The sequence below is a fragment of the Brienomyrus brachyistius genome, chromosome 16 (assembly GCF_023856365.1).
Source record: "Brienomyrus brachyistius isolate T26 chromosome 16, BBRACH_0.4, whole genome shotgun sequence".
Lineage (NCBI taxonomy): Eukaryota > Metazoa > Chordata > Actinopteri > Osteoglossiformes > Mormyridae > Brienomyrus > Brienomyrus brachyistius.
Genome location: NC_064548.1, coordinates 2,322,898 through 2,349,632, shown reverse-complemented (window position 1 = coordinate 2,349,632; position 26,735 = coordinate 2,322,898). Strand labels below are relative to the sequence as shown.

The window sequence follows — 26,735 nt, the reverse complement described above, 5'->3', positions numbered from 1 at the left end:
TTTTTATTTATTTTGTTTAAATAAAGGTTCCTTATGCAGTACACAAATCCATGTGGTGTTTTTATGCATTTTAAACTTAAAAAGGGGTAGGGGCCAACCCCAACACCAGAGCTGTTATAATCTTGACCAGAGCATTTATAATTTCGTGATTATTATTTTTTAAAAATAGAGGTTCCTGACAAAGTCAAAAACCTTTCATGCAGCACACAAATTTATGTGGTGCTTTTATGCATTTTAAACTTTTTTTACACCACAGGAAACTTTTTTTTTAAACACCACAGGAAGGTTAATCAAGGCTGAGATGTTGAAGAAGTGATAAACCTGGTTTAACATTTCTTAGATTTCCAGCACACCCAGAAATATGCAGTGAGTGAATTGCAGTGGTCACACAGAAAAATTGGCAGCCCCCCGAATACACACATCGGTGTATTATTTATATGTATGATTCATTTATTAAAATTAGATTTGTTTGCAGTCCATTCAATTTGTCGCCTTTTTCATGTTTTGAACCTGTTTAAGGGCAATTCTAATGGAATTTTATGTAAAAATGAGTAAAGAAAAATGACTCAAATTACATCTTGATATTGCCCAGTCCTAAGCTGATATAAAAATAAATTTACCCACAGTTGTTTTACGTACTGTCTTCCATCGCAGTATTAATAAAAGGATCAAATTCACTATATATACTATACTATAATCAAGCCGTTTTCATTTAACCAGGCTCTCAGCCACAGAATTGGCAAAGCTTTTTTCTTTTCTTTGATGAGGGGAGGGGCAAGACAACCACATAAGTCATGATGATTGGCTAAGGTAGAGTAAAATTTCCTGGTAAGCCAACCAGAGGAAGAGGTGGGCGGGTGTTGACAGAAACAGACGCACACACGCACAGCAGAGAGACAGCAATGGCGAGTTCAAAAGTAGCATTTTTACAGTGGAAATGCAGACATTACTTTTCCCTTGTTGAAATTAAAGGCAAGAATGCATATGTTTAATGTACATTATGTCCTGGATCTTTTTCCACGTTGGTAACAAGCAATTCAAATCTGATGAAGCACCTCTTTGTCGTCTCACGCTTCATCAAAACTAGTGGATGTTGATAGCAGCACAAACCCAGGTGCGGCTAACGTGAGCTCCGCTAACGAGGAGGAGACGGAGCCACACCACCAAAGCAGGTTAAGCTCAATTTAGTATTATATTTCATATTATATTGCTAACAAGGAAGGAACTTATTGTTAAAATGTTTACTTTAGTGAGGAAGAAAATACAGTATGTCTACTAGTCATCTGAAATTGTGTGACAATTTGATTTATTTAATTTGCACTACAAGGATTGTATATTTTTTATTCATTTTTGGAACATGTAATATTGGTATAAGCATAATTTCATTTAGACCCTATTTGATCTCCAGTTGCAGCCTGTTGATGTGCAATAAATATAAAAAATTCTAAAACATCTATTGTGTTTTATCATTCTACTATTATATACATAGTAATGATCACATCTACAATGATATGTTACATTTGATAGGTATCTTGTCTCACATTGTCCTACAGCGATATTAAAATGGTGTAGATTTGTGTACAATGTTTTCTGTGAAAAATTTGTTTTATTTAAATTTAGACTTGTTTATTTTAAGTGTCTATTTCATTGATTAAACATATTTAATAGTCAGTGTTATTACAAATAATTGAACATACAGCTGAATTTCCATCAAAGGGGGAGGGGGATACACATTTTTTATGCATAAATTACTTTCTCTGGTTTGTATAATGCTGTAATTCAGTTACTAACTCAGTTACTTTTTGGAAGAAGTAACTAGTAACTATAAGTTTAGTTATTATACTTATACTATACTAAGTTTTTAAAGTAATGTGCCCAACACTGGTTATGAGTATGAATCACGTATACCAGCCTTGTTGAGTTTCTGTTCATATCTGGTATTACTTGACATCTATCTAAAAGATTAGATAAAGGAAGATCAGCATGAACCACAGATGTGTCACTACTGCAATTTGTCATTTATTTGAATGATAAAATGCCACGGGGAAGGCTTTGGAGAACATCTTGTCCCCACGCACGAGCAAGGTACATGGCAGGCCTGTGGAACCAAGCGGCAAAACTACAAAACCAAGCGGCCATAAGTGCACACCTGTTTCAGTTATTGGATGTGTCACTAATTACAAATTACTAATTGTAGTATTAATATTTCTCAGTCTGCAATAACTACAATGTTAGCAAGAGGATATATGGTTTCTCACTGGTGCTATATATACTAACCTCCAATTTCAAACATTACAGCAATTCACAAACCTAGCATCCCAACCAGACGGTTGACATTTTGCATTCCTTACTATATGCGAAAGGCACGTACCACACTACATGATTCTGGGAAAAAACAATCACAATTTCCTCCCACAATTCTGAAGCAATATATTTCTCTTTCTTCTTATTATTATTTTACATGAAGATGGAACTATGAAGATGGAACAAACAATATGAAGAGACACAATATATCGGTTAACGTACCAATATTGCTGGCCAGTATTTAAATGTTATAAATATTTAAAGTTATCAAAACTGGAGCTAAAGACACATATTAAAATAACAGACACTGCCTTCAGTTCATTCACCACTGAAAGTACTAGCCAACGACATTTTCATAATTCATTAATAAGCGACTCAGTTTTCCTTATTGTGACGCACTATAATTTACAATGCTGTATTTAAAACTGTCTTGAGTGAATTTAAAAGGATAGTTTGCTTTTTGTAATAATAATAGATTTGAATATGAAGTACTCTTTACCGTTCATACTTAAGTACTTTTATAGGCATGCGTGTGTGTATATATATATATATATATATATATATATATATATATATATACACACACACACACATATATATATATATCCATCCAATTTTCCAAACTGCTTATCCTACTGGGTCGCGGGGGGTCCGGAGCCTATCCCGGAAGCAATGGGCACGAGGCAGGGAACAACCCAGGATGGGAGGCCAGCCCATCGCAGGGCGCACTCACACACCAGTCACTCACACATGCACACCTACGGGCAAGTCCAATTAGCCTCAGCATGTTTTTGGACTGTGGGGGGAAATCAGAGAACCCGGAGGAAACCCCACAATGACATGGGGAGCGCATGCAAACTCCGCACACATGTGACCCAGGCGGAGACCGGAGACTCGAACCTGGGTTCCAGAGGTGTGAGGCAACAGCGCTAACCACTGCACCACCATGCCGCCCCCACACACACATAGTTGCACTTGTTTGCACTTTGAGCACTGTCAAAATGGAAAATCTGATCGGAGCATGTTTCTGAAGGTGACATGATGTCAGGAGTCACGACTCGTACTGGACACCACTCATCCCTACAGACAATAATGGAGTGCCAAACCTAGCACACCGCTTGATGCTTATCATATGAAAGCCCCCTAAGAAAGGCAGGCATTTCCTTTTAGAACATTTCTCTTCACCATCCCCCAGTACATGCCTGATATTTCTGAGCACTTCCGACGCCAATATCATAAACGCACCACAACAAAAACACACAGAAATGCAGATGGTGCCAGATGTCATTTCAGTGGCTCCAGTTTCCCAGGGTCATTACAGTCAGTGCCCGCCTGCCCTGGGCTGATTATGAGGAAGATCACAGGATGCGTCTTTTACTGAGACCTTTAGCACTAAACACAAGCAAGATTTATAAGTGATGGGTGACAAGAAGACTAAAAATAGCCTTAATTTATCAGTGGTATAGTTGATGAGAAGAAATGACAGATAAGTCAGTAGGACTATTTTATCACTTATCCCACATTGATCATGCATGTTGGCTTTCTTGCAGCATCACCCCACATGCAGTTGGATGCATGGAATCAGCCTGTCCACTTTAACTTCTTAGTGAGCAGACTGTCCTCAACTCAAAGACAGAGAAAAAGCACAGCAAACATGTCGTTTAATGAGGCTGATGTTTCCATGGCCAAAAAAATCACATTGCCCTCACATTTCAGTCAACTCTCCGATGTCTAACAAGCTGAGAAAAGTGGCCCAGTGCATCCCTCTGGCTTGCTGAGTGCAATCTGTGTCTGTGGCTGATACCTGAACACGATTACCATGCAGAAAAAGGGAATGATTTTAAGGGGATTAGATTCTGACATGCAGACTGAGCCTTATCAATGAAAGACTGTTAAAATGACTGGCCAAAAAGGACTAAAAAGGTATTAAGACTATTGAGCTTCCTGCCCTTACAGGAGTATTCAGTGACTATGGCAGCGTGGCCTCAAACCAGCTGTGCAATCAGGGAAGACCCTGATTCTGCATGTTTACCAGCACACACAGTTCACACCTTATGAGAAGGAAACACCTCCCGGCAGAGACAGGAGGCTTGCAAGTGTCTGTATGTGAAACTGGCCATATAAGGAACCAGCTACATGCAGGTTTGCCTGTGTGGAGCTTCTAGTGTCTATGTGTGGACTCCCTGGAAACAGGAACAGGGCAATGCTATGAGCCGAAGCTGCAAGACCAGATTTGCAACTGTGTATGTTTTTATTGTCAGGGCTGTCTATGGGGTACACTGTGAATGGGGTTAAAGACACGGTGCTTTCCTTCCCACGGAGCTTTTATATGCCTACATAAAGCAAGAAAGGAAGAAGCCTGTAGGTGGCACTGTGGCTCTGACCACAGTGGACCTAGAGACAAAAACCCATGAGGCACTACCTTCCACATGACTGACCTTGTGCAAAACATTCTGCAGATTTGGGTCAGGAACCTTCTGTTTCCTGGTTCTGATCCAGCATTCCTGTGGATGCCTGACCTGCTTTCAGTATACCCGTACCTGCGGGCTGCACCTTGAGCGGAGTCTTTTCCGACTGCTTCCGGGTCATGGAGTACCAGGAGTGGTCAGGGTCCTGGATCCACTCGGATGCCTCGCAGTACAACAAGCCCTGGTCGGCGGGCTGCAGCCGGTGGATGGTGAGGCGGTAGGCCGTACTGCCCATCTTGTCCAGGCGGAGGTCTCCGGAAGCAAAGCGCTGCTTGTAGGGGGTGCCGGCGCGGAGCACGAAGTCGCGGGACAGCGTGAGCAGGTCCAGGGGCGGGGTGCCAGGCTCAGCACGCAGGTACCAGCCCACTGACAGATGAGTGTGCTGCAGCGTCTGCCGGCTCACCTCACAGTTCAGCTGCAGTGAGTCGCCCTCCACCCTGCTGAGCGCCTGCGAGGGGGATGTCACACTCAGCGTGTCTGGGATGACTGCAGGAAAGACAAAAGGACCATACTGTAGGATGATGTGTTTTCCAATAATGACAAGCAGAATTACTCATGGATCAATTCAAAATGAACCACTAGATGATTTGTCCATGATAAAAAATGACATAATGCAGCCGTAACTGTGCCCACAATCAGGTGGGCTACTATTGACATGAGCCATGGGGGCAAGAGGAAGTACACATTAGTTATCCACTCCACTGTTCACACACCACCACAGCAAGGGGACTGCACAGTTTCACGCCGATGAAGGAAGACCCTTCGTGCTGGCAGGACACTTACATGACCTAACCATGCTTAAATTCAGTGCATGTATGAGTCTAATCACAGCCCCCAGTTTAACACCAGTAGGTTGGAGTTCAGCCTGGTGAAGGGGAGGGGCGCCTCCCTTCAACTTCGAGTTGGGGGACGGGCTCTGACATTGGTCTGTGCTTATACACTAAACATTAGATTAGACAAGTGGTATTCAAATTCTTTTTGACAGTTCCCTATTAGGCCTGGTATATTTGTTCTGACCCTGTTACTATCCTGAGCATATTACACCTGTGCTTGCAGCCCTTCATTGGCTACCTGTCCATTATAGGATTCATTTCAAAATTCTTTTATTCGTTTTCAAATCTGTACATGGTCTGGGCCCTTCATATATATCGGGTCTATTGAAAGTTCATACACCATCCAGGGCTCTTAGGTCAGCTGACCAACTCCGCCTAGTCATTCCTCCCTCTAGACTAACAAGCAGAGGTGATCGGGCTTTTTACAGTGATTGCACCTAAGCTCTGGAACGTGCTGCCACTGCACATACGCCTGGCTCCTTCGTTGGCTGTTTTTAAATCTCGTCTTAAACCTAATTTTTATGCCCTGGCATTCAATTCAGCGTGAATGTTTTATCTATTTATTTTTTGCATGTTCGGTTTGTCTATCAGGTCATATTTCCTTGCTTGTCCAACACTTTGGTCAGCTGTTATTGTTGTTTTTAAAGTGCTTTATAAATAAACATGACTTGACTTAACTTGCTACCCCCCCACACACAGACCCAAAATGAACTTTAAATATTAAATAAAATTAAAATGTTTAAAACTGTTAGTGTCATACAACGTGAATAGGCATATAATGTTTTTTGTATCATTTTTTAGTATTTCTAAAAGATGAAATTTCAAAGGAAGCCTGCCTCAACCCCAAACATAGTTCACTGCTTTTTCTCCATACCTGCACATCCCCTGCAACCTGGAAGGTGCCCACTCTGGGGACTCCATTATCCTACTGGGGGACTTATACACTCACAGGGGCAACAACAGTGCAACCTGGAGGGGTGTGACTGGGAGGTATGGCCTGTCTGATCTGAACTGTGTTATTGGACGTCTGTGTTAAACAGAATTTGTCTATAACAAACTCCATGTTTGAGCATGAGGGTGCTCATAAGTGCATCTGGCACCAGAACGTCTTAGGCTGTAGCTCGATGATCGATTTTATACTCGTATCATTGGATTTGCAACCATATGTCTTGGAGACTTTGGTGAAGAGTGGAGCTGAATTGTCAACTGATCACCACGTGGTGGCGAGTTTGATTTGACACTGGAGAAAAATGCCAAAGAGACCTGGTAGACCCAAAAGTATAGGGAAGGTGTGGAGGGAGTGTATGGCAGAGAGATCTTCCAGGAGATCTTCAACTCACACCTCTAGCAGAACCTCCCTTGCATTCAGAGGGAGGCCTTCATTGCTGAGGCAGCTGTGCATAGCTATAGCTGTACAATTGTTGGTGCTGGTCATTGCAGCAACCCCCACACCTGGTGGTGGACACTAGCGGTAAAGGGATTTCTCAGGCCTTCCAAGCTTGATTAACTTGTAGTACTCTGGAAGCAGCTGACAGGCAGCAGTCAGCCAAGCAGACTGCGGCATTGGCAGATGCATAACTAAAAACTTGGGAGTGGGAGGACATTGAAGAGACCATGAATTTTGACTTTCAGTCAGCCTTGAAAAAATTCTGGCAAACTGTCAGGTAACTCAGGAGGGGTGTTAACCTTTAAAGTGGACTGGAGGGTGTATTTTAACTTCAAAGGGATCACACTCCTCAGCCTGCCTGGGAAGACATATGCTGGGTTAATGGAGAGGAGGATCCATCTGTTGGTTGAACTTCAGGTCCAGGAGAAACTATGCGGATTCCATCCTGGTCATGGAACACCAGTTCTAGCCTCACAAGGATATTGGATGGTCCATGGGAGTTTGCCCAACCACCCTACATGCATTTTGTGGACTTGGAAAAGACATATGACCATGTCCTTTGGGGGGGGGGGGGGGGGTCTTGCAGGGCTGCTTCAGGAGTACGAGTGTTGTGCTTGTTGTTACAGGCCATTAGGTCCCTGTATAACTGGAGTGTGAATTTAGTTCACATTTCTGGAAGGAAGTCAGACTTGCTCGCAGTGGGTGTTGGACTTCACCAAGGCTGCCCTTTGACACAGAGTCTGTTTATAAATTTCATGGACTGGTCAGAGTTTCTCTGTGCAGACTGCTGCCCCCGGGACATGGGCCCGGATAAGCGGTGGAGAAACAATGTATGGATTGACTGTCATCAGGGAATCATTCCTGGGGCGGGCAATCTGACAATGTTATATTGTGATCAATAATATCAATATCAATGTATTTTCATGCGAATCGCAGAGATTGGTATCTTTTATGACCTCCTACAAATACTTCCAAACTGCACATAATACTTCAATGCCCAGTAATAACGTTTGTCACTAGTGTTGTAGTACTTGAGACCGGTCTCAAGACCACTTTTTTGCGGTCTTGGTCTCATCTCAGAATCGACTTAATAATAATAATAATAATACATTTTATTTATAATGCCCTTTACATCACAAGATCTCAAAGGGCTCAAAGGACTTTATTTTCGGTCATGTCTCGGCCTCGGATATAGAGGACTTGAGGATTTATTTCAAGACCAGTCTAGACCACTCATCAATACGTCTCAGTATTTATCACAACGGCTTAGTATTCATATATTAGCTATCCATGAGAACCCGACAAATGCGCTGATTTTCACACATCTGATCCAGTTATCCAAACTGCAGCATTGTACGCTAACATATTATGAGTAATCATGTGTGTAATGAGGCAATCGATATTATTCACATTAGATGGAAAACAAATGGGACAATTATAGACAAATTATAGACAAACACTGTTCCCCTGACCTCATGTACATGTCTGTAAGATGCGGGCCTTTTTTCCTACCAAAACAGCTAACAGTAGTGATTGTCATGGCTGTGTACTGTCCTACACAATACAGATTCAGGTACACTTTGCACTTTATTTTCATTTTTATTATTATAAAAAATAAAAGAAAAAAAGCTCTTACTCTGTGCAATACTGTTACTTGGCTGCCACCTTAAATCGTTGACAATTGTACTGCTGCTCATTCTTGTCACTTTATTTCATGTGCAATAATGCTGTCTCCCCCCACCTCAGTATTTCTTTATACTATATTGCTGGGAGACTTGTTGATTCTCGTCAATCACATTTCATTGAAATGTTGACCCTGTGCTGACAAATAAAACTGAAACTGAAAACATTCCACCCGATGCCAATGTAAAGACGGCGCTCTCTCTCCTGCTGAACACCATTAACGAACAGCAGCGGGCCCACCCTAATGGTGTTCACATAATTGCAGGAGACTTTAATAGGCCCACTTGAAGACTGTACTCCAAAAATGTTATCAACATGTTAAGTGTTCTACTAGAGGGGAGAACACTTTGGACCATGTTTACTCCAACATCAAGCATGTGTACAGAGCCAAACCCCTCCCCGAACTCGGCCAGTCCGATCATCTTTCTCTCCTGCTCTCCCCAGTCTACACCCCCCTCAGACGTAGTGCCAGGCCCACCACAAAGACTGTTACAACCTGGCCTGAAAATGCACTCTCCACACTACAGAACTGCTTTGAACAGACAGACTGGGACATATTTGAACAACAAGAGCTGGAAACATTCACAGGAACAGTTTTGGACTATACCAAGTTCTGCATCAGAAACATGACTGGACAAAAAAATCCCTGGATGACCAGCCAGGTCCGTACGCTCCTCAGAGCCCGCGACGCTGCTTTCAGGTCAGGTGACAGAGCTCTGTATAGGGCTGCCCAAGCCACTCTGAAAGTGGAATTAAAAAAAGCCAAGACAGACCATAAGAGGAGCATAGAGTCCCACCTGTCCATCCACAATACACGGGAAGTGTAGCAGAGAATACAAAACATAACAAAATACAGAGGCTGTGATGCAACAACAGGAGATCTGGAGTGTGCCACTATCAGAGGAGCTAAACTGCTTCTTTGTTTGCTTTGAATCATCACAACAGCAGCACTCACCTGCTCCAGCTCTGCTCCCACCCCCACCGGGTTCCTGTACCACTCCACTCACTGTAAAGGAGCACGATGTCAGACGGGTGCTCCAAGCAGTGAGCCCCAAGAAGGCTGCCGGCCCAGATGGTGTCTCTGGTAGGGTGCTCAGTGCGTGTGCCCACCAGCTCACCCTCATCTTCACCAAAATCTTCAGCCTCTCCCTAGCCCAGGCAGTCATTCCGTCCTGCCTAAAATCAGCCACAATCATACCAGTGCCAAAGAAGTCACCCGTCACCAGTCTAAATGATTATCGCCCTGTGGCCCTCACTCCGGTAATCATCAAGAGTTTCGAGAGACTGGTTCTCCAGCACAGAAAGGACTATCTCCCCCAAGACTTCAATGCCTACCAGTTCACATATCGTGCTAACAGATCCACAGAAGATGCCATCGCCGTAGCTCTCCACTCTGTGCTGAGCCATCTGGAGCACCAGCAGAGCCACGTCTGGATGCTCTTTGTGGATTATAGCTCGGCTTTCAATACAATCATTCCTGCCATTCTCATCACCAAACTGGTCACTCTCTGCCTCCCCCCTCTCTCATGTGTGAAAGGATTTTCTTACCAACCGGCTCCAGAGCGTGAGACTCCTCCCCCACCTCTCCTCCATTCGCACACTGAACACCGGTTCCCCATAAGGCTGTGTGCTGAGCCCCCTCCTGTACTGTCTCTATACCGACAACTGTAGTCTGGCCCACAGCAACAACCTCATCGTCAAGTTTGCTGATGACACCACAGTGTTCGGATTCATCTCAAAGGGAGACGAGCAGCTTACAGGGAGGAGGTCCAGAAGTTGGCAGCCAGGTGTTAAAATAAGAATAATTACTTTGAACACCAAGAACATCAAGGAGATCATCGTCGACTTCAGGAGGCACAGCACCGACTTAGCCCCCTTCTACATCAATGACGTGTGGAGAGTGTCCATACCATCCAGTTTCTCTGGCATCCTTATCTCCGCTGACATCTCCTGGACAGAGAACATCACAGCAATTACCAAGAACGCTCAATAGCAGTTACACTTCCTGAGGGTCCTCAAAAAGCAGAACCTGGACTCCAACCTGCAACTGACCTTCTACCGCTCGTCCATTGAGAGACTGCTGACGTACTGTATCACAGTATGGTACGGCAGCTGCACCATGGCAGACAAGGAGAGGCTTCACAGAGTAGTAAAGGCAGCACAGAAGATCATCGGCTGCCCTCTTCCCTCCTTGATGCATACTTACACCTACTGCTGCCTTAGCAGAGCAAGAAACATCATCAAGGACAGCTCCCACCCAGGCCCTGATCTGTTTTACCTGCCGCCCTCAGGGAGGCGCTACAGGTGCATCACAGCAAGAACAAACAGACTCAAGAACAGTTTTTCCCCAATAGCCATAACCACTCTAAACTCACACATGCACTGACTACACAGTCTAACCCCCCTAATTCCTGGACTTCTTTCTATCCATCAACTGTGCAATATCCATCCATCCATTTTCCAAACTGCTTATCCTACTGGGTTGCGGGGGGTCCGGAGCCTATCCCAGAAGCAATGGGCACCAGGATGGGGGTCCAGCCCATCGCAGGGCATACTCACACACCATTCACACCTATGAGCAATTTAGCAACTCCAATTAGCCTCAGCATGTTTTTGGACTATGGGGGGAAATCAGAGTACCCGGAGGAAACCCCACGACAACATGGGGAGAACATGCAAACTCCACACACATGTAACCCAGGCGGAGATTCGAACCCGGGTCCCAGAGGTGTGAGGCAACAATGCTAACCACTGCACCACCATGCCGCCCAACTGTGCAATATCTAATATCTAAATGGTATTGATAATAACTGTGCAATATCAGTATACTGTACAATATCATTGCTCTGTGTTCAACATCCACTACTCACTGCACATTACAACTTTAATCATCATTACTATGTAATATTTAAATAATGTGCAATAACCCACAGTGCATATCACACTGTATACAGTATACAGTATATATATAAAAAACCTATTTAGTTATTTATTCTTTCCATATGTATATAGTGCCACAGAACTTTTTGCAGTATTTGTTTATTGTGTGTTCTACATATGTGTTTGCACAGGGGGAATTGCTTTTAATCTCATTGTACATGTGTATAGTAACAATAAAAGGCATTCATTCATTCATTCATCCCGCAGCTGAATCAACTTTTAGATGGTCCTGGCACTTCTTGGACTTTCTTGCCCGCCCTGAAGCCTTCTTCACAATATTTAAACCTCCCTCCTTGAAGTTCTTGATGATCCGATAAATGGTTGACTTTGGTGCAGTCTATCAGCAATATCCTTGCCTGTGAAGCCCTATTTTGTGAAAAGCAATGATGACTGTGCATGTTTTCTTGTAAGTAACAATGGTTAACAGAGGACGAACAATGATGTCAAGCACCACCGTCCTTTTAAAGCACCCATTCTGCTATTATAACTCAATCAGCATAACAGAGTGATCTCCAGCCTTGTCCTCAACACTCTCACCTGCGTTAACGAGAAAATCACAGAAATGATGACAGCAGGTCCTTTTGTGGCAGGTCTGAAATGCAGTGAAAATTGTTTTTTTTTGTGATTAAGTTCATTTTAATGGCAAAGAGAGATTTTGCATTTAATTGCAATTCATCTGATCTGAGCAAATTGCCATCATAAAAACAGCAGAGTGCAAAAATCAATATTTGTGTCATTCTCAAAACTTTTGGCTATGGCTGTAAGCCTATAAATAAATTGATGGAAAAACACGCAAATAACAAGAAATAGCAACGAAACACAGCATTGTATTTAAGAAGACAATTACTTGATACATCTGACAATATTTATTGACAAAAGTTTGTATGTTTATGTTTCCTGTCATGCTTCATCAAAAAAGTTGAAATAGAATACGCCCATCGTGTAATTGGAACACCTCCTATATGTAAACACAATAACGTGCTACATGAGAAAGTTACAAGAACGTTAAAAAATACTGCAGTTTCAATTTATTCCATACATTTGTCATGTTTAAAAATACCCTAAATGAACACTTTAAGCATAATACTTGATTACTATAAGAGACTTGTTTAAACAGTATTTGTACAGGAATGATTTTGTCCTTAGGTTTTGATCCATTTAAACGGTTGATCACCATATCTGTGATTGCTATAAGTGGTTACCACTGTAATTAATACATCAAAACCTAAAGAGGTCCCCTTTTAAATAATATTACTGCCAGTGTTGTGCAAGTTCACACGTTACCAGTAACTAGGTTAAAGTTCAGTTCTCTCTTCCATTTTTTATGTTTTTATGAATTGCTCTGAATTCAAAGTGAAATTTTTGATCAGCAGTGTCACCTACCATTAGAAAGCTCTTGGAGTCTAATTTACTTACATCAACAAATTATTAGTGTCACAATAAGTATATCAGAGCCCAACACCATCAAGACAAGGAACGCATGACAAAAATCAAGATCATCACATAATTTTTTAAAGGGCGATTCAGAGGTAAGCAGGGATAAAAAAGACAGAGCTAGTGTTCACCATTATTTTATACAATTTCAATAACTCTCACAATATTTTGAAAATGTCACCAAATTTCAGTCAACAAAAGTATGGGTACTGGTTAATTATCTCCCTGGCACTGCTAAATGCACTGTCGATCCAAAATTTATTTAAAACTGCCCCAGATCTTAACCCGCCTTGGAAGCTCGTAGGGGTTGAGGTAGTTTATGAAGGATATTTTTTCCTCATACAAAGTCCTCGCTTTGTTTGTAAGCTTTTCTTGGCATGAGCATTTCTCTTAGGTGCATTCTTTCAGCATACGTTCTATGAATATTAATTATCAAAAATAAAAAAAAACTAACAAAAAAAAAAATGCAAACTATGGGATTACTGGCACTTCGGTCACTGTGTAAAGATAATTTGAAGAAGTATCCATCCCACATGACAGATGTGCTTGTGATGACGTCACCTGCCCATACCTAACAAAGTGAGTCTTCTTTGAAAAAATGTTACATTTGTACAAAAGCATTTGTATTGAACTTTTAAGAAAAAACACACATGGTTCAAAAAATACTTGACACAAATATTAGGCCATATTGCCTAGCCCCAAGATGGTGCCTATGTTCCACATTTTATAGTGTGTTGCTTTAAGTAATCCATTTCTGATCTCGACTTGGTCTAGCCCTGCCTTGGTCTTAGTCTGATCTTGGTCTCACCCTGCCTTGATCTAGGTCTTGTCTCAGTCTTGATATACTCTGGCCTTGGTAATGACTTGGTCTTAGTTTAGGTGGTCATCATCACTATTGGTCACTACCCCACTACACTGCTTGGCCCGGACCGAAGACCAGCTGGTCAGTCTCATGTATTTCCAATACCGAACCAGTCAGTTTTAAGCATCCCCTAAAAGAAAGCATTCAAATTGTTTTTATTTTTTTAATATTGTTTTTAAATGGTGCTACTACATAAGCCTTAGGCTTGTTCCAATCTGGGTATTCTTGACGGTATATTTCAAAATTGGGAAAAAAGACAGCGATTGTGTTATACAGATCAGGATATGATTTTTTTTTTTTTTTTTTGCGAAGATCTCCTAGTTCAGGAAAGCGAACCATTCCTAAATATTTCAGTAACAACATATCACTGCAGGCATGCAGACAGGGAAGACTAAAGTTATTAACCAGCAGCTCGTTCTTTCAGTTTTAATGGGTGAGCCAACACTGTGGAAATATACAGTATCCATTTCCAGAGCTACACTGTAGAGGAACTTATATCACACCTGAACGATTGCACAGCAAAACCCTCAGACACCACTGCATGCGTCTTTGACACCATTGCATGTCACTTTCAGTATGTGACTGTAGAACAAATGTATAGAATATTTAAAAGCCAAATACAAGAATATAACACTTCAGGAAGAAAAAAAGTGTCATAGTGGTTGATGCTGCTAGGAAAAGCAGGAGGAGACAGTTCAACTTGTGAGCTAATGAAGACACGGTAGCTTCACGTAACCAAACATGCAATGGTGGCTAACCACTGAGTTCTGCTTTGTAGGCAGGATGCTAAAGGGAGAGAGGGGAAAGGATTCTGTAAGGAGAGGAATATGAGAGAGCCCTGGAGCTCACATGAGTGCACATAGCACTCATTTAAATATGCGAGCTGAGCTGATATGCCCCAGTTTACAATAAAGAGACATGAAAACGAGAACAATGTTCACATGAAACCCCACGTTAATTTGTGGGGGTGGGGAGGAGGGGGTGGAACCCGCTGCTCACGACAGATTAAACACTGAAATTGCTTCAGACATGAGCTGGGGCCAGTGGGCGTTGTCCATTGTGAGTGATCACAACAAATTACACGAGCACAGGAACAGCAGAGCACACCGTGAGTATTCCTCCAGCCTATATGCAGTACAAAGGCAATTTCCAAAGTAAACACAAGATTTGATATGTTTGTGAGCCAGGTGGAAAATGCAGGAAATTTGCTGTGACTCTGATCAAAGAAGATTTTATGTAGATGAGTCCTGATTTTTACATAAGACTCTCTCAGGGGACCTGTGCTATGCCCCAGGGCATGGCAGGGGGGTGTGTGTGTGGACGCAGAGCCGGCAATTTGCTCATTCTAGAGTGAGGTGTTCAAGCCAGCCATACCCAATCAGTGCTCTAAGAAAACAGCCTGCCGTTACCATGCCAACACCCCATACCCTATGGAAAGAGGTAGTCAATTACCTACCTTACATCTCCTACCAAAACCGCCCACAGTTCCACTACCAACCAACTTGCTTGTGCAGAACTTCACAGATGTCAATTTGGGTACTAAGTGTAACATCAGACAGACCTACACCTCAGAAGCTCTGTGAATGTGACAATGTGTCACACTAGCTTACAAGAGGTACACTAATATTAATTAGTGAGAGTAATATCAAAATCTTTTAATAATTAAGTAAAAATTGTATTTAATAAGAAACACACAAATCAACAAGGTTAAATTGATTGATTGATTGATTGATGAAACCCTTTATTGCTGTTGCAATATACCATGTCACTAGTCACTAAATGTAGAGCATATCACGCCAGTTTGCTGGAGTATGACACTAGCGGTATGTCAGCCACTCATTAAGCTGCCCAGAGAGCCAACCAGACAGAATCTTCCAGACCCTGAGAGCATGGTGGTAAAAACATGCTCATCCTGTTGGCCATGAGCAGTCAGCATCAAGCAGCTTGCATCCAGCCTGAAGCTACAGCTTTAAACACCTCAACACCAAATAAAGCCTCCTGCAAACAAAAAGTCGAATTTCCTAAGTGACAGATGGTGAAGGTACACAAAAGCTAAGAACCCAGTATCTAACTAGCAAAGCCTGTGCAGAGTGCTGAAAATAGGCCCCAGTCCACACGCTCAATGCAAACAGTGTCTGTATGTATGAGTCTACCCACATGTGATTTTTCTCCAGTTTGGCAATTATGGAAATAGGTTGCTGAGTTATTTCAGTGAGTATGGAGTGTGGAATAAAAACCACAGGACTTCAGGTAACTGATGAGCCCCTGTTTCTGCCTTCTAATAGATCCTCGCATATATGCAATAGAGATGCACCTATTATATCGGCAACTATTCGTATCGGCCAATACAGCAAATATCAGCCATTGGCCGATATTTACTGCCGATAATTCCCATCAAAATGGTGGCCACTATTGCTTTGCACACTCGTATACTAAACAGTCATAAAAATATCTGCTGTGTGGAATTATTTTAATATTAGCAAAAACAATGCTAGAAATGCATTTTGCAAGCATTGCTAAATATTTCAGCACAACAAATATGATTTCCGACCTTAAGGCAAGACAGTAAAGAATATGAACAGTTTTCGAAAAACAAATCCGTTCCAAAAAGAAGGCTGCAATACTGATAAAGAAGGCTAGTTAATCAGTAACACAAGCATTTGATAGCAAAAGAAAATTCAGTGCAGACAGTGCTAAATCAAAAGATATTACTTGGAAAATTATGGAGTTTATCACACTTGATGATCAACCCTTCTCCGTTATAAATGTTGGAAATATATTAGATTTATAGTTATAAACAGGGATTGTCATAACTGCTACCCAAGTACGCTTTCACCTTACTAAGTATTTTACGTGAGTTTGCACTGACATGACAAGAAACTGCTATGCATTTCCTCCACTCTATTCTAGAATTCTACGCTATCCTTTAACTTTAATTACAGTAGTTAACTGTTTCATCCCATGAAACAGAGGACTACTTAACATCCCTTGTAGAAAGAATGTCTAGAATTTGCTCTACTGTTAAAGATCAGTGGTCATTGTTGACACACCACAGTGCACAACAAGAAAATGCATTTTCTGCATTTAACCCATATGAGACGTCATGACACAGCAGCGGGCAACTAATTCAACGGCCGGGGAGCAGTGCCTCACTCAAGGAACCTCAGTGCTGCCCTGCTGTTCGGGGATTCAAACCTGCAACCTTTCAATTACAAGTGCGCTGCCCTAAGCATTAAGCCACCACTGCCCACTGTGCTAGAAGATGCTACTTTGATGAATCAAAGATACGACTCTTTCTTGCTAGAAAAAGTACTCAGATGGTGAATATACTGCAAAATTATTTGTTAGCAAAGAATATTAAGTATATGTTTAATCAATGTTAATGGAGTAACATGCAAACATAGAAAATCTCAGAGTGTGCAGAAACTTCTCATTGTATGCGAGAGTTGGTGTTTTCTTACCGAACAATAAGCACTTTTTCATATTTTTGGAATGTATTTAGTTTTTAATTTATTTGGGTGGAGTTCCCTTTAAACTTATTTAAGCAGAACCTCCCAAACAATCAGTATTGGTATCAGATTTTTCAATTATCGGCTATCAGCATCTGTCACAGATTTTCTTATTGGTGCATCGCTACACCAATTCTTTAAGACTTAATTTCACACTGCTGCATAACAGAATTACAGGGCTTCTCCTAAATACAGGAATGGATACAAACTCAGTCCAAGAGTTTAGGCAGAGGGAGGAGTACCTTCAGCTGCTGGAGGGGAATTCTAGCTTATCCACAGACAGACTCTGCTTGGGGGGCATGCTCTGACATCACATGCCTTCCTCATCCATATTTGTTTCATTAACTTACCGTGCTACGGGACAACACAGTAACCAATACAGCGGTTCCACTTCCTCACAGTCACGCATTTACCTCTCGGACCCAGCTCAGAATAGCAAAGATATAACTGACAGCTTCTTCACCAAGAAAACCAGGAAGTACCAGAGGGCAATGTCACTGCAGCTTAAAGAGGAAAAGGGATGCAGAGAAGCCGACCTCACATGCAAACAGGCACTGTCAACCATTACATCACAGCAGAACCAACATCCACAAGCAGAAGCCAATGATCAGTGAGGATATTTCCACAAAGCACGGGCTGTGAGCTCAAATAATCCAGATTACATAAACTGCACAGCTGTGCTCACCCAGTCAATGCTGCTCTCCCTAACTATACCCCTCAGTAATACCCCTCATTGGAGTCGCACTGTGGTCCTGATCGAATTGGCGAACTCCAGACATGACCACTTATTGAACAGGACAGCACAGACAGACAGAGACACACTGTGTTCTCGGTGCTTTCTGGTATTAGAGCACTGTGACAACGAAGAGACAGTGCTGAAACCAGGCTGAAAATTCAAAACAGCTACACACATCAGCCCACACATCAGCCCAGCAACCTCACCTCACCCGGCCAATAAGTCCCCAGCCCTGCCCTTTATGCATGCCATGCTCTCACCTCTCTAGCTATCACTTCTCTTTTCACAATTTCCTTAAGGCAGAATAATGGCACACAGCTCATCTATAAGTTTATATAAGTTTATATCTGTCTCATTAATTCAAACAGTTTGTCCTCTGTCCGATACAAGGTAATGCTGTTCTGACAGAATGCCCTATAAGGCTTCTTTCTGTAGAAGGACAGGCAACTCAACCTTCAAGTGCCCCGTTGGAAGAAATGCAGAATATTTGTCCACTGGAACCTGTCTCCTCTACCAGCTTTCCGTGGAATCCACGTTTTATCAAAGGTAAAATGGGGGAACAGCATTTTGCAAACATATTAATGTTTGACATCAGTGATATTGGTTTAGTCAGCTGCACTCATCTCAGAGGTCAAGATCCACATTTTTGACCTGTGTAGTAGAGGAGGAAGCACTTTAGAAGTGATATCACAGAAATTCAGCATGAGAATCTCTTTTAGTGCACAACATAGCAGCAAACTCCTCATTTCTGAGTGAAGGAAAAATTGTAAACAATACAAAAAGGAATATGCATGTTATCTTCAGTTTTAATCCCACTTCCAGTCCTTGAGTCTCCCTCGCCCCACCCATCCCTCACTGAAAGTTGTTATTACTCCCAGTTTGCATTGTTCTTAGCAGCTCTGTGTCTCCAAGGATGGTGCTGTCTGCGCTTAACCTCTGTGGCCTGGGTTTTCTACTTTGCATCAAAGTTCACTGTAGCACAAAATGTGTTTTGATAAATGAGAATGTGTTTCAAGGTTTGCAAAAAGGGTGACTGAGATCTGCAAATTGTGTCTGACTAGGTGAGCATGGTTTGGAGTTTTGCCAAACAAGTGACTGATTCAATAAATGACTTTTGGCAATTGGCAGTTTTGTTCCCAACATGATTTTTAAAATTTCAGCAATTTGGAAAAACTGTAAAATATTTCACCTATCTAAAAAACATTTATCCCAAAATGCTACAAATGATTTTATTCGGCACAAACTCTGAGATAATTTAGAATTTGATTATTCTATTTTTATTTTGTTAAAATCTACTTTAAACATACACATTTCTGAAAAAACTATTTTCAGTGGTGCTGACAAATTGTAAAAATCACATTATAAACATTTCTAGCCAAAACCTTTGAGCTCTGAAGCTTATAGACATAGGGGCTGGCTACACAAAGGTGAATGAGAAATTCAAAAAAATGCATGCAAGGTGTTACAACTTTGAAGTGACTTTGGAGTCACCACACCTTTGCATACTGTCAATGGCCCATCAGTCTGGAATGTCTGTCACTGCTCCTCACACCAATCAGTTTGGAAAGGCAGTGTGAATTTTAATTTTTTTTTTCAATCGCTAAGATAGATACTGCAATACTGAATTTGCTTTCTCAAAACTCTTCATACAGTCACCACAACATTAGCTTATGTGGGCTAAACTGTTAAGCATTTCGCTTTGCTTTCATACAAAATGCAATCAATAATAATTGATACTTTATTGACCCCCATAGGGAAATTGTCTTTACGCCTCCCACAACTTGCTCTTTTTTCATAGAGGAAGTTTTCTGTGAAGGGTTGCCACCCGTGGCGGCACCCAGGGAGCTGGGGGTTAAGGGCCTTGCTCAAGGAACCACAGGCTAAGGCTGGGTTTGAACCTGTGACCTTCTGATTACAGGCACACAGGCTTAGCCCACAGACCCACACGCTGCCCCCAATAACTAAACCCTTCAAAAGTCATGGATTCCTGTCTCACTCAACATTAAATTTTCAGAGGCCATTTTGCACATACCAACATACTGACCCTAAAACTGTTAATAAGACAGTTAACTGTCTTAAGCTAAATTACTATCAAGACCCTTTTTAAAATAGATTGTAAAAACCACATAATATAAACCAATTATGTCAATTGACACGAGACCAAACAATGAATTCTGGATGGCAAGATATTTCTCCAGAGCAATACCAAGGATGGATCATGCATGTGAAGAGATTCTACCCTAGATACTATCCTGTCTTAGCAATTGAAAAAAAGACTGTAAGAAAAGACACAATACTAGCCTTTTTACAGTTTATAACATACAACAGATTAAACGCTGATGAATAAAATGTAAACAATGTATCACGTTATATTACAGGAATAATACAAAACAATAAACGAATATTAGAACAACAAATTGTCACTCGTGATCAAAATGCCAAGCTTTTAAACAGTTCCTGTCTGGTTGAAGGCAAAGAAAGAAAGCACATGCTTTGCACTTCCGAGGGGTTTTTGTATGTACTGTATAATATCGTAGTGCTGGATTAATATGTAACGGCATACTTGCTAGTTAAGTACCTAGTCCTGTTTGTCTCTGGTGTTGTAAAACTCCGGCTGTGTCTTCACAGGGACGTAGCTGGCTTGGGGTGGGAAAATTGAGGTGGCTGCATCTATAAGCGAGGGTTATCCTTAAAGAGCCAGTGTGCATGCAGGTTTTTTGGATAACATTTAGGTCAGCTGCTCGAACCCAGGCAAGAGAACTCTTCAGTCAATCAGGACTCTAATTAGTAATATAATTAGGGAGTTGCACCGAACACTCGAATAAACAATGGCCCTTTCTGGATAAGGTTGCCTACCTCTGGCTAAAGCCATTGTGAAGTGACAGAGCTGCACTGATCACACTATTATGGCTTTTGATCACGTTCCCTGGTTCACCTCCTGCAGGCCACAAGTAATGCTAGTCTTTGAGTTTCTGTTTGGGTGAGTTGAACACTGACAGCTTCATTTGATCACTCAGAACAGTCCATAACATCAGCATGAAGACAAGGCATAAAATGAAGAGTCTGATCAACTGACAGCAGAAGGAACAAACAAGCAGACTATCATACTGTCACTGGAAGGCAGTTTACTGGCAGCTCGAAAGGAGCAGAGTGATGTGTAAGGAGCGTAGGGTAGACTCACTGTGTGTGTGGATGTTTCAGCAAGTTCAACACAGGGTCTGAAGGAAACAATGGGGGAGGCAGAAATACATTGCGCCTACATGCCTGCAGTGCTACATGACGCAGCTCTCACTGTGTGGGATGTAAATGACAATATCGGGTTGTTTCTGTGCACTGTAGGTCCACATACTGTATGTGTGTTTTGAAAAGCAGGAATAAACAGTGTGTGTCTAGGTGTACATGAGTTATGCTGTAAATACAGGAATGAGTTCATATAAAAATTTTGTAGCTTAACTACAAAATAAATTTAAATAAATTTTAAAGTATTTAAATTTTTAAGTATTTAAATGTAAATAAATTTAAAAGGATAAGTAAACTGTCAGTGACTTGCGGGAGGTGTCATCAACTTGCATTTCAGCCACATTCAGCCATGGCAAAAAAATTAAGAGACCACAGCACAATTTTTTGTTTCACTCATTTCTTAATTTATGGATGGATGTCTGTGAATAAAATGAGTTTTTTCTCTGTTTTTCATTAATGAAAGGCTTCTTCCTTGCTGTATGGGACATCAGTCCTGCTTCTAGGAGCCTGACACAAATTGTGCTAACATTGCATTTCACATCTGCACTTAATGTCTCCCATTCCATTTGAAGGTCACTTGACATCATCCTCTGATTCATGAGAAACTGTCGGATAACTTAACAGTCATCTCTGGCATTAGAATGTGACTTCTGCCCTCTACCTAGCTGGTTTCTGGTCATTCCTAAAGTCTCCTGCTTCACCTTATTTTTGTCAAAATCAAAGTAAACCGTATAATCATCTCATATACATGCATACAGGGAGACGAGACGACATGTCCCCAGTTTATACAGTTTGCAATAATAAAAGGTAAATACAATGGAAAGAAATGTAAATAATTCAAATAAAGACTCTTTATTTGCAAACTTAAGAAAAATGTGTTTAACATACAGGAGTTGTGCAATGTTGTATTCAGCAGCTACAGTGGAGGGCAAATATAATAGGCTGGTGTGTAAATTGCAAAGTGCATAAATGAGGTAAACTGATAGTTCAGGTGTGTCTGTGTGTGGGGGGAGAGTAGGGGGCAGGTAGTGTGTTCAGAAGTCTGGTGGCTTGTGGGAAAAAGCTCTCACACAGTCTGGCCAATCGGGCTGCAATAGCGTCTGCGAGATGAGGGCAGTGTGAAATGCCCCTGTGAGGAGTGTGAGGAATTGCACACAATGGAGGAGGCCTTTCTGATGTAGCTCTTATGGAAGATGTCCGGGAGTGAGGGAAGAGACACCCCGATGTTGTTGCCAGCTGTTTTGCCAATCCTCTGCAGGCTCTTTCGGTCTGCAGCACTGGCACTACTGTACCAAATGGACATGCAGTTGGTCAGGATGCTTTCTACGGTGCCCCTGTAGAACACTGTGAGGATTGGAGGAGGGAGGTTTGCTCGCTTCAGACAGCTTAAGAAGTGAGGATGCTACTGTGCCTTTTAGGTGGAGGAGGAGGTGTTGGTGGTCCAGGTGAGGTTGTGAGAGATGCGTACTCCCAGAGACTTGGTGTTCTTAACTGTCTCTACTATGGAGCCGTTGATGCTGATTGGTGTGTGGGCAGGGCGAGTTCTCCTGAAGTCAACAATCATTTCTACATTCAGGGACAGATTGTTCTCATCGCACCATGCAGCTAGCTGCTGAACCTTATTTCTGTACACTGATTCATTATTGTGGCTGATGTGCTCCACCACAGTTGTGTCGTCAGCAAACTTAATTGTGTGGTTTAAGCTGTGCACAGCAGTGCAGTCGTGGATCAGTAAAGTGAACAGTAGTGGACTGAGCCCGTAGCCCTGAGGAGTTCCTGTGCTCAGTCTGATGGAGCTAGAGAAGTTGTTGCCAATACGGGCAGTCTGAGGTCTCTCTGACAGAAAGTTCAGGATCCAGTTACACAATCCGCTCAGTTTAAGAGACAGTTTTTGTGGAATGATGGTACTGAAAGCTGAACTGAATTCTACGAACAGCATTCTGACATAAGTGTCTTTCTTGTACAGGTGAGACAGGGAGAAGTGGAGGGCAAAGAATATGGCATCCTCGGTCGACCTGTTTGAGCGATAAGCAAACTGTAGTGGAACCAGTGAGCGGGGCAGACTGCTCTTAATGTATGCCATGACAAGTCTCTCAAAGCACTTCATTATGATCGGGGTTAGCGCAACAAGGAGGTAGTCATTCAGGCAGGATACCGAATATTTTTTTGGCACTGAGATTATGATGGTGCATTTAAAGCATGTTGGGACAATCATCTGGCTTATTGATGTGTTGAACATGCCTGTGATCAGCTAGTTGATCAGCACATTGTCTGCACACGTGACACGTGACGTTGTCTGGTCCAGCAGCTTTTCGTTGCTTGACCTTGGTTAAGGTCATGTAAGCTATAGTGAGACAGATCACCTGGTTGGTGGTGGGAGGGGTGGTTTTCCACACAGGAACTTTGTTCAGTCCATGAAACCGTGCATAGAGCTGGTTCAGCTGTTCAGGGACTGTGGCATCCCCATAACTGCTGCTTGGTGCAGGCTTGAATTGAGTGACAGCCAGGATGCCCTCCCATAAGTATCTTTGGTGTTGTGAAAGTGGTTTTGGATATGGTATGTAAAGTCACACTTTGCTTTCCTGATGGCACCAAAGAGGGTGGCTCTGGCTATCCTGAGAGAAGATTTGTCCCCTGAGCTGAAGGCAGTGTCCTTCTCTCTCAACAGCCCATAGATCTTTGCTATAAACCAGGGTTTTTAGTTTGCTCTTGTGGTGACATGTTGGGAGATAGTAATATGGATTATTTAGCACTATATAATGTAGAATATTATGATATTATTAAAAAGTATGCCAAATATCCATGATGTAATCATTACAATGTAAACATTATAATGTAATCAACACAATGTAATCAACTGAGTATGTATTTGCACCTTTTCTTAGTCTGAGTTTCTGTTATTTTATGTTAGTCCTGAATCTATGAATATCCACTTTTATTAGCATATATTTTATCACTATGTTAAAGGACAAATATATTATCAACTTTCTAGTTAGACAAGGGGACGGCATGGTGGTGCAGTAATTAGCACTGTTGCCTCACACCTCTGGGACCCGGGTTCGAGTCTCCGCCTGGGTCACATGTGTGCGGAGTTTGCATGTTCTCCCCATACCGTCGTGGGGTTTCCTCCGGGTACTCCGGTTTCCCTGTAGTCCAAAAACATGCTGAGGCTAATTGGACTTGCTTAATTGCCCATATGTGTGCGTGCGTGTGTGAGTGAATGGTGTGTGAGTGTGCCCAGCGATGGGCTGGCCCCCCATCCTGGGTTGTTCCCTGACTTGTGCCCATTGCTTCCGGGATAGGCTCCGGACCCCCCATGACCCAGTAGGATAAGCGGTTTGGAAAATGGATGGATAGTTAGACAATGTGCAACAGGCTTACGCTGCCAAGGTTAACTACTGAAGGAAAGGATTCGACTGAGTTCACCAGAAGTTCACGGCTGAGCATTTTTAAAAAACCAAGTGGAGATGGTCGCGCCACCATTATGTTCGGCTGAGGGACCAAGCGGTAAAAGAAATTACTGACAGACTTATCACCTAGGGGTGTGGATTAAGGGAAAAAACAATCATTGTGAATGGTTGAAGGAATGATGATGCTAAAGTGACGAGATATTGTTAAATGATAAGAAATTGTATTAAAATTGGTGTAGAACAGTACTGGACACACTTTACATGTGGTCCAGCTTTGGTTTTTTACGGCTTTGGTTGTAACTTCATTGTTCATTGGATCTACACAAGCGGCTTTTGACTTCTGATTTGGCAGAGAAGGAAAAACCACAACAGTAACATCCTCTGTGCATTTGCTGATGTAGCAGGTCACAGAGTCTGTGTACTCCTCCAGGCTGATGGAGCCTCAATAGGTAGAAGCTTCCCTAAACATGCTCCACTCAGTGCAACCGAAACAGTCTTGAAGTGCTTGGGCAACTCCAATCGGCCAGACTCTGATGGTTTTCCTGGCGGGTCTTGTGTGTGTCAGCAGTGATATGTATAAAGGAAATAAAATCACCATCATGTGGTCAGAGGAACTGATGTGGGCGCGTGCAGTGGTTTTGTACCACATTTGTGTAGACTTTGTCCAGACAGTTCTCCCCTCTCATGGCAAAGTTCATGTGCTGATAGAATTTAGGTAGAATTGACTTCAGATTAGTGTAATTGAAGTTGTCAGCAACAATGAAAAATCTGTCCAGCTGTGCTGTTTGTAGATTGCCGATAGCTTTGTATAGCTTCCCTAGTGCTTGGAGCTAGGTGACAAATACACAGCTACCACAAGCACTGCAGTAAATTGTCTCGACAGACAGAACAGGTGACATTTCATGATTAGAAACTCTAACTGCAGTGAACAGTAGTGAATTACTTCAGCAGAGTGCGTACACTAGGCTTTGTTGATGTACACCTCCGCAGCTCTTACCAGACAAAGAGGGCTGTCTATCAGCTCAGCTGGATGGCCGAGTCCATGATGTTCAAGTGCAGCTATGTTTCCGTGAAAATATGGATATAGAGGTCATTTATTTCACGCCGCCTCGATTGTTGGAACCACAGGTAGTCCATTTTGTTGTCCAGAGAGCGAATGTTGGAAAGCAGGATGGATGGTAGAGCGGGTTGGATAGGGTTAGCCTTTAGTCTGGTGATGACAGCTGACGCCTTCCTCTTGTTTACATGCACAGCACTTGCGTTTTGACCAGCTGCATCTCGCCACCTTGGTCTTTGTCCTGGGTGCCAGTTGTGCTAGCTGGCCCAGCTCGTACAGCGTTTCCATTGACAGGTCTGACGAGTAATTTATCCATTTTGGGTCAGTCTGTGCCAAATCAACCAATGACCAGAAAAGTTCCATGGACATCATTCCTAAGAATGATGTCAATTCCAAGAAAAGGCCTAATTGCTGTACATTCAGTTTCTTTTCTAAGACACAAGGCAGTCATTTCATTAGTGAGTTGACGTCCCAATAACCAGCAAGGATTCACTTGACATGGCTGGTAATTCCTCCCTGGATACCTGCTCCATTGGAAACGTCCTGAAGCACTGACCTATCACAGAAACTGTGTTAGTCCGGATGGATTGACCAAAGAATATCTAAGAACTGTGAACATGGCTTCTCATTAATTCAATGATGCTACTAGTAGGTTTTTCAAATTTAAGATCTGATTTAAGTATCTCTGTCTGACAGTGCTCCTTCTCATTAGATTCACATTTCAAGAGGGGTATTCTCAAAATTGATCTCTTGGCAGCTGAACGGAAAGACTTGAAAATGTCATATTTGACCCTGGGAGTTTATATTGAAGGAGTTGAGTTGAGATAGTAATATTTTCAAATAAGGGGCGTGGCACCCAAATTTGAAAGGGC

At 42.2% G+C, this 26,735-nt stretch overlaps 1 protein-coding gene across 2 annotated transcripts in view; it reads right to left on the bottom strand.

Annotated features, from left to right (window-relative positions):
- Window positions 1–26,735, bottom strand: part of igsf3 (immunoglobulin superfamily, member 3) — a 220,961-nt gene that overhangs the window by 143,885 nt on the left and 50,341 nt on the right. For both annotated transcript variants that reach the window (XR_007382881.1, XM_048979018.1), the window contains one exon: window positions 4,845–5,258. Coding sequence is in view for 1 of the 2 variants with exons in the window: in XM_048979018.1 (XP_048834975.1) it covers window positions 4,845–5,258 (414 nt within the window). In the remaining variant the exon portion in view is untranslated. The remainder of the gene's footprint in view (window positions 1–4,844; window positions 5,259–26,735) is intronic.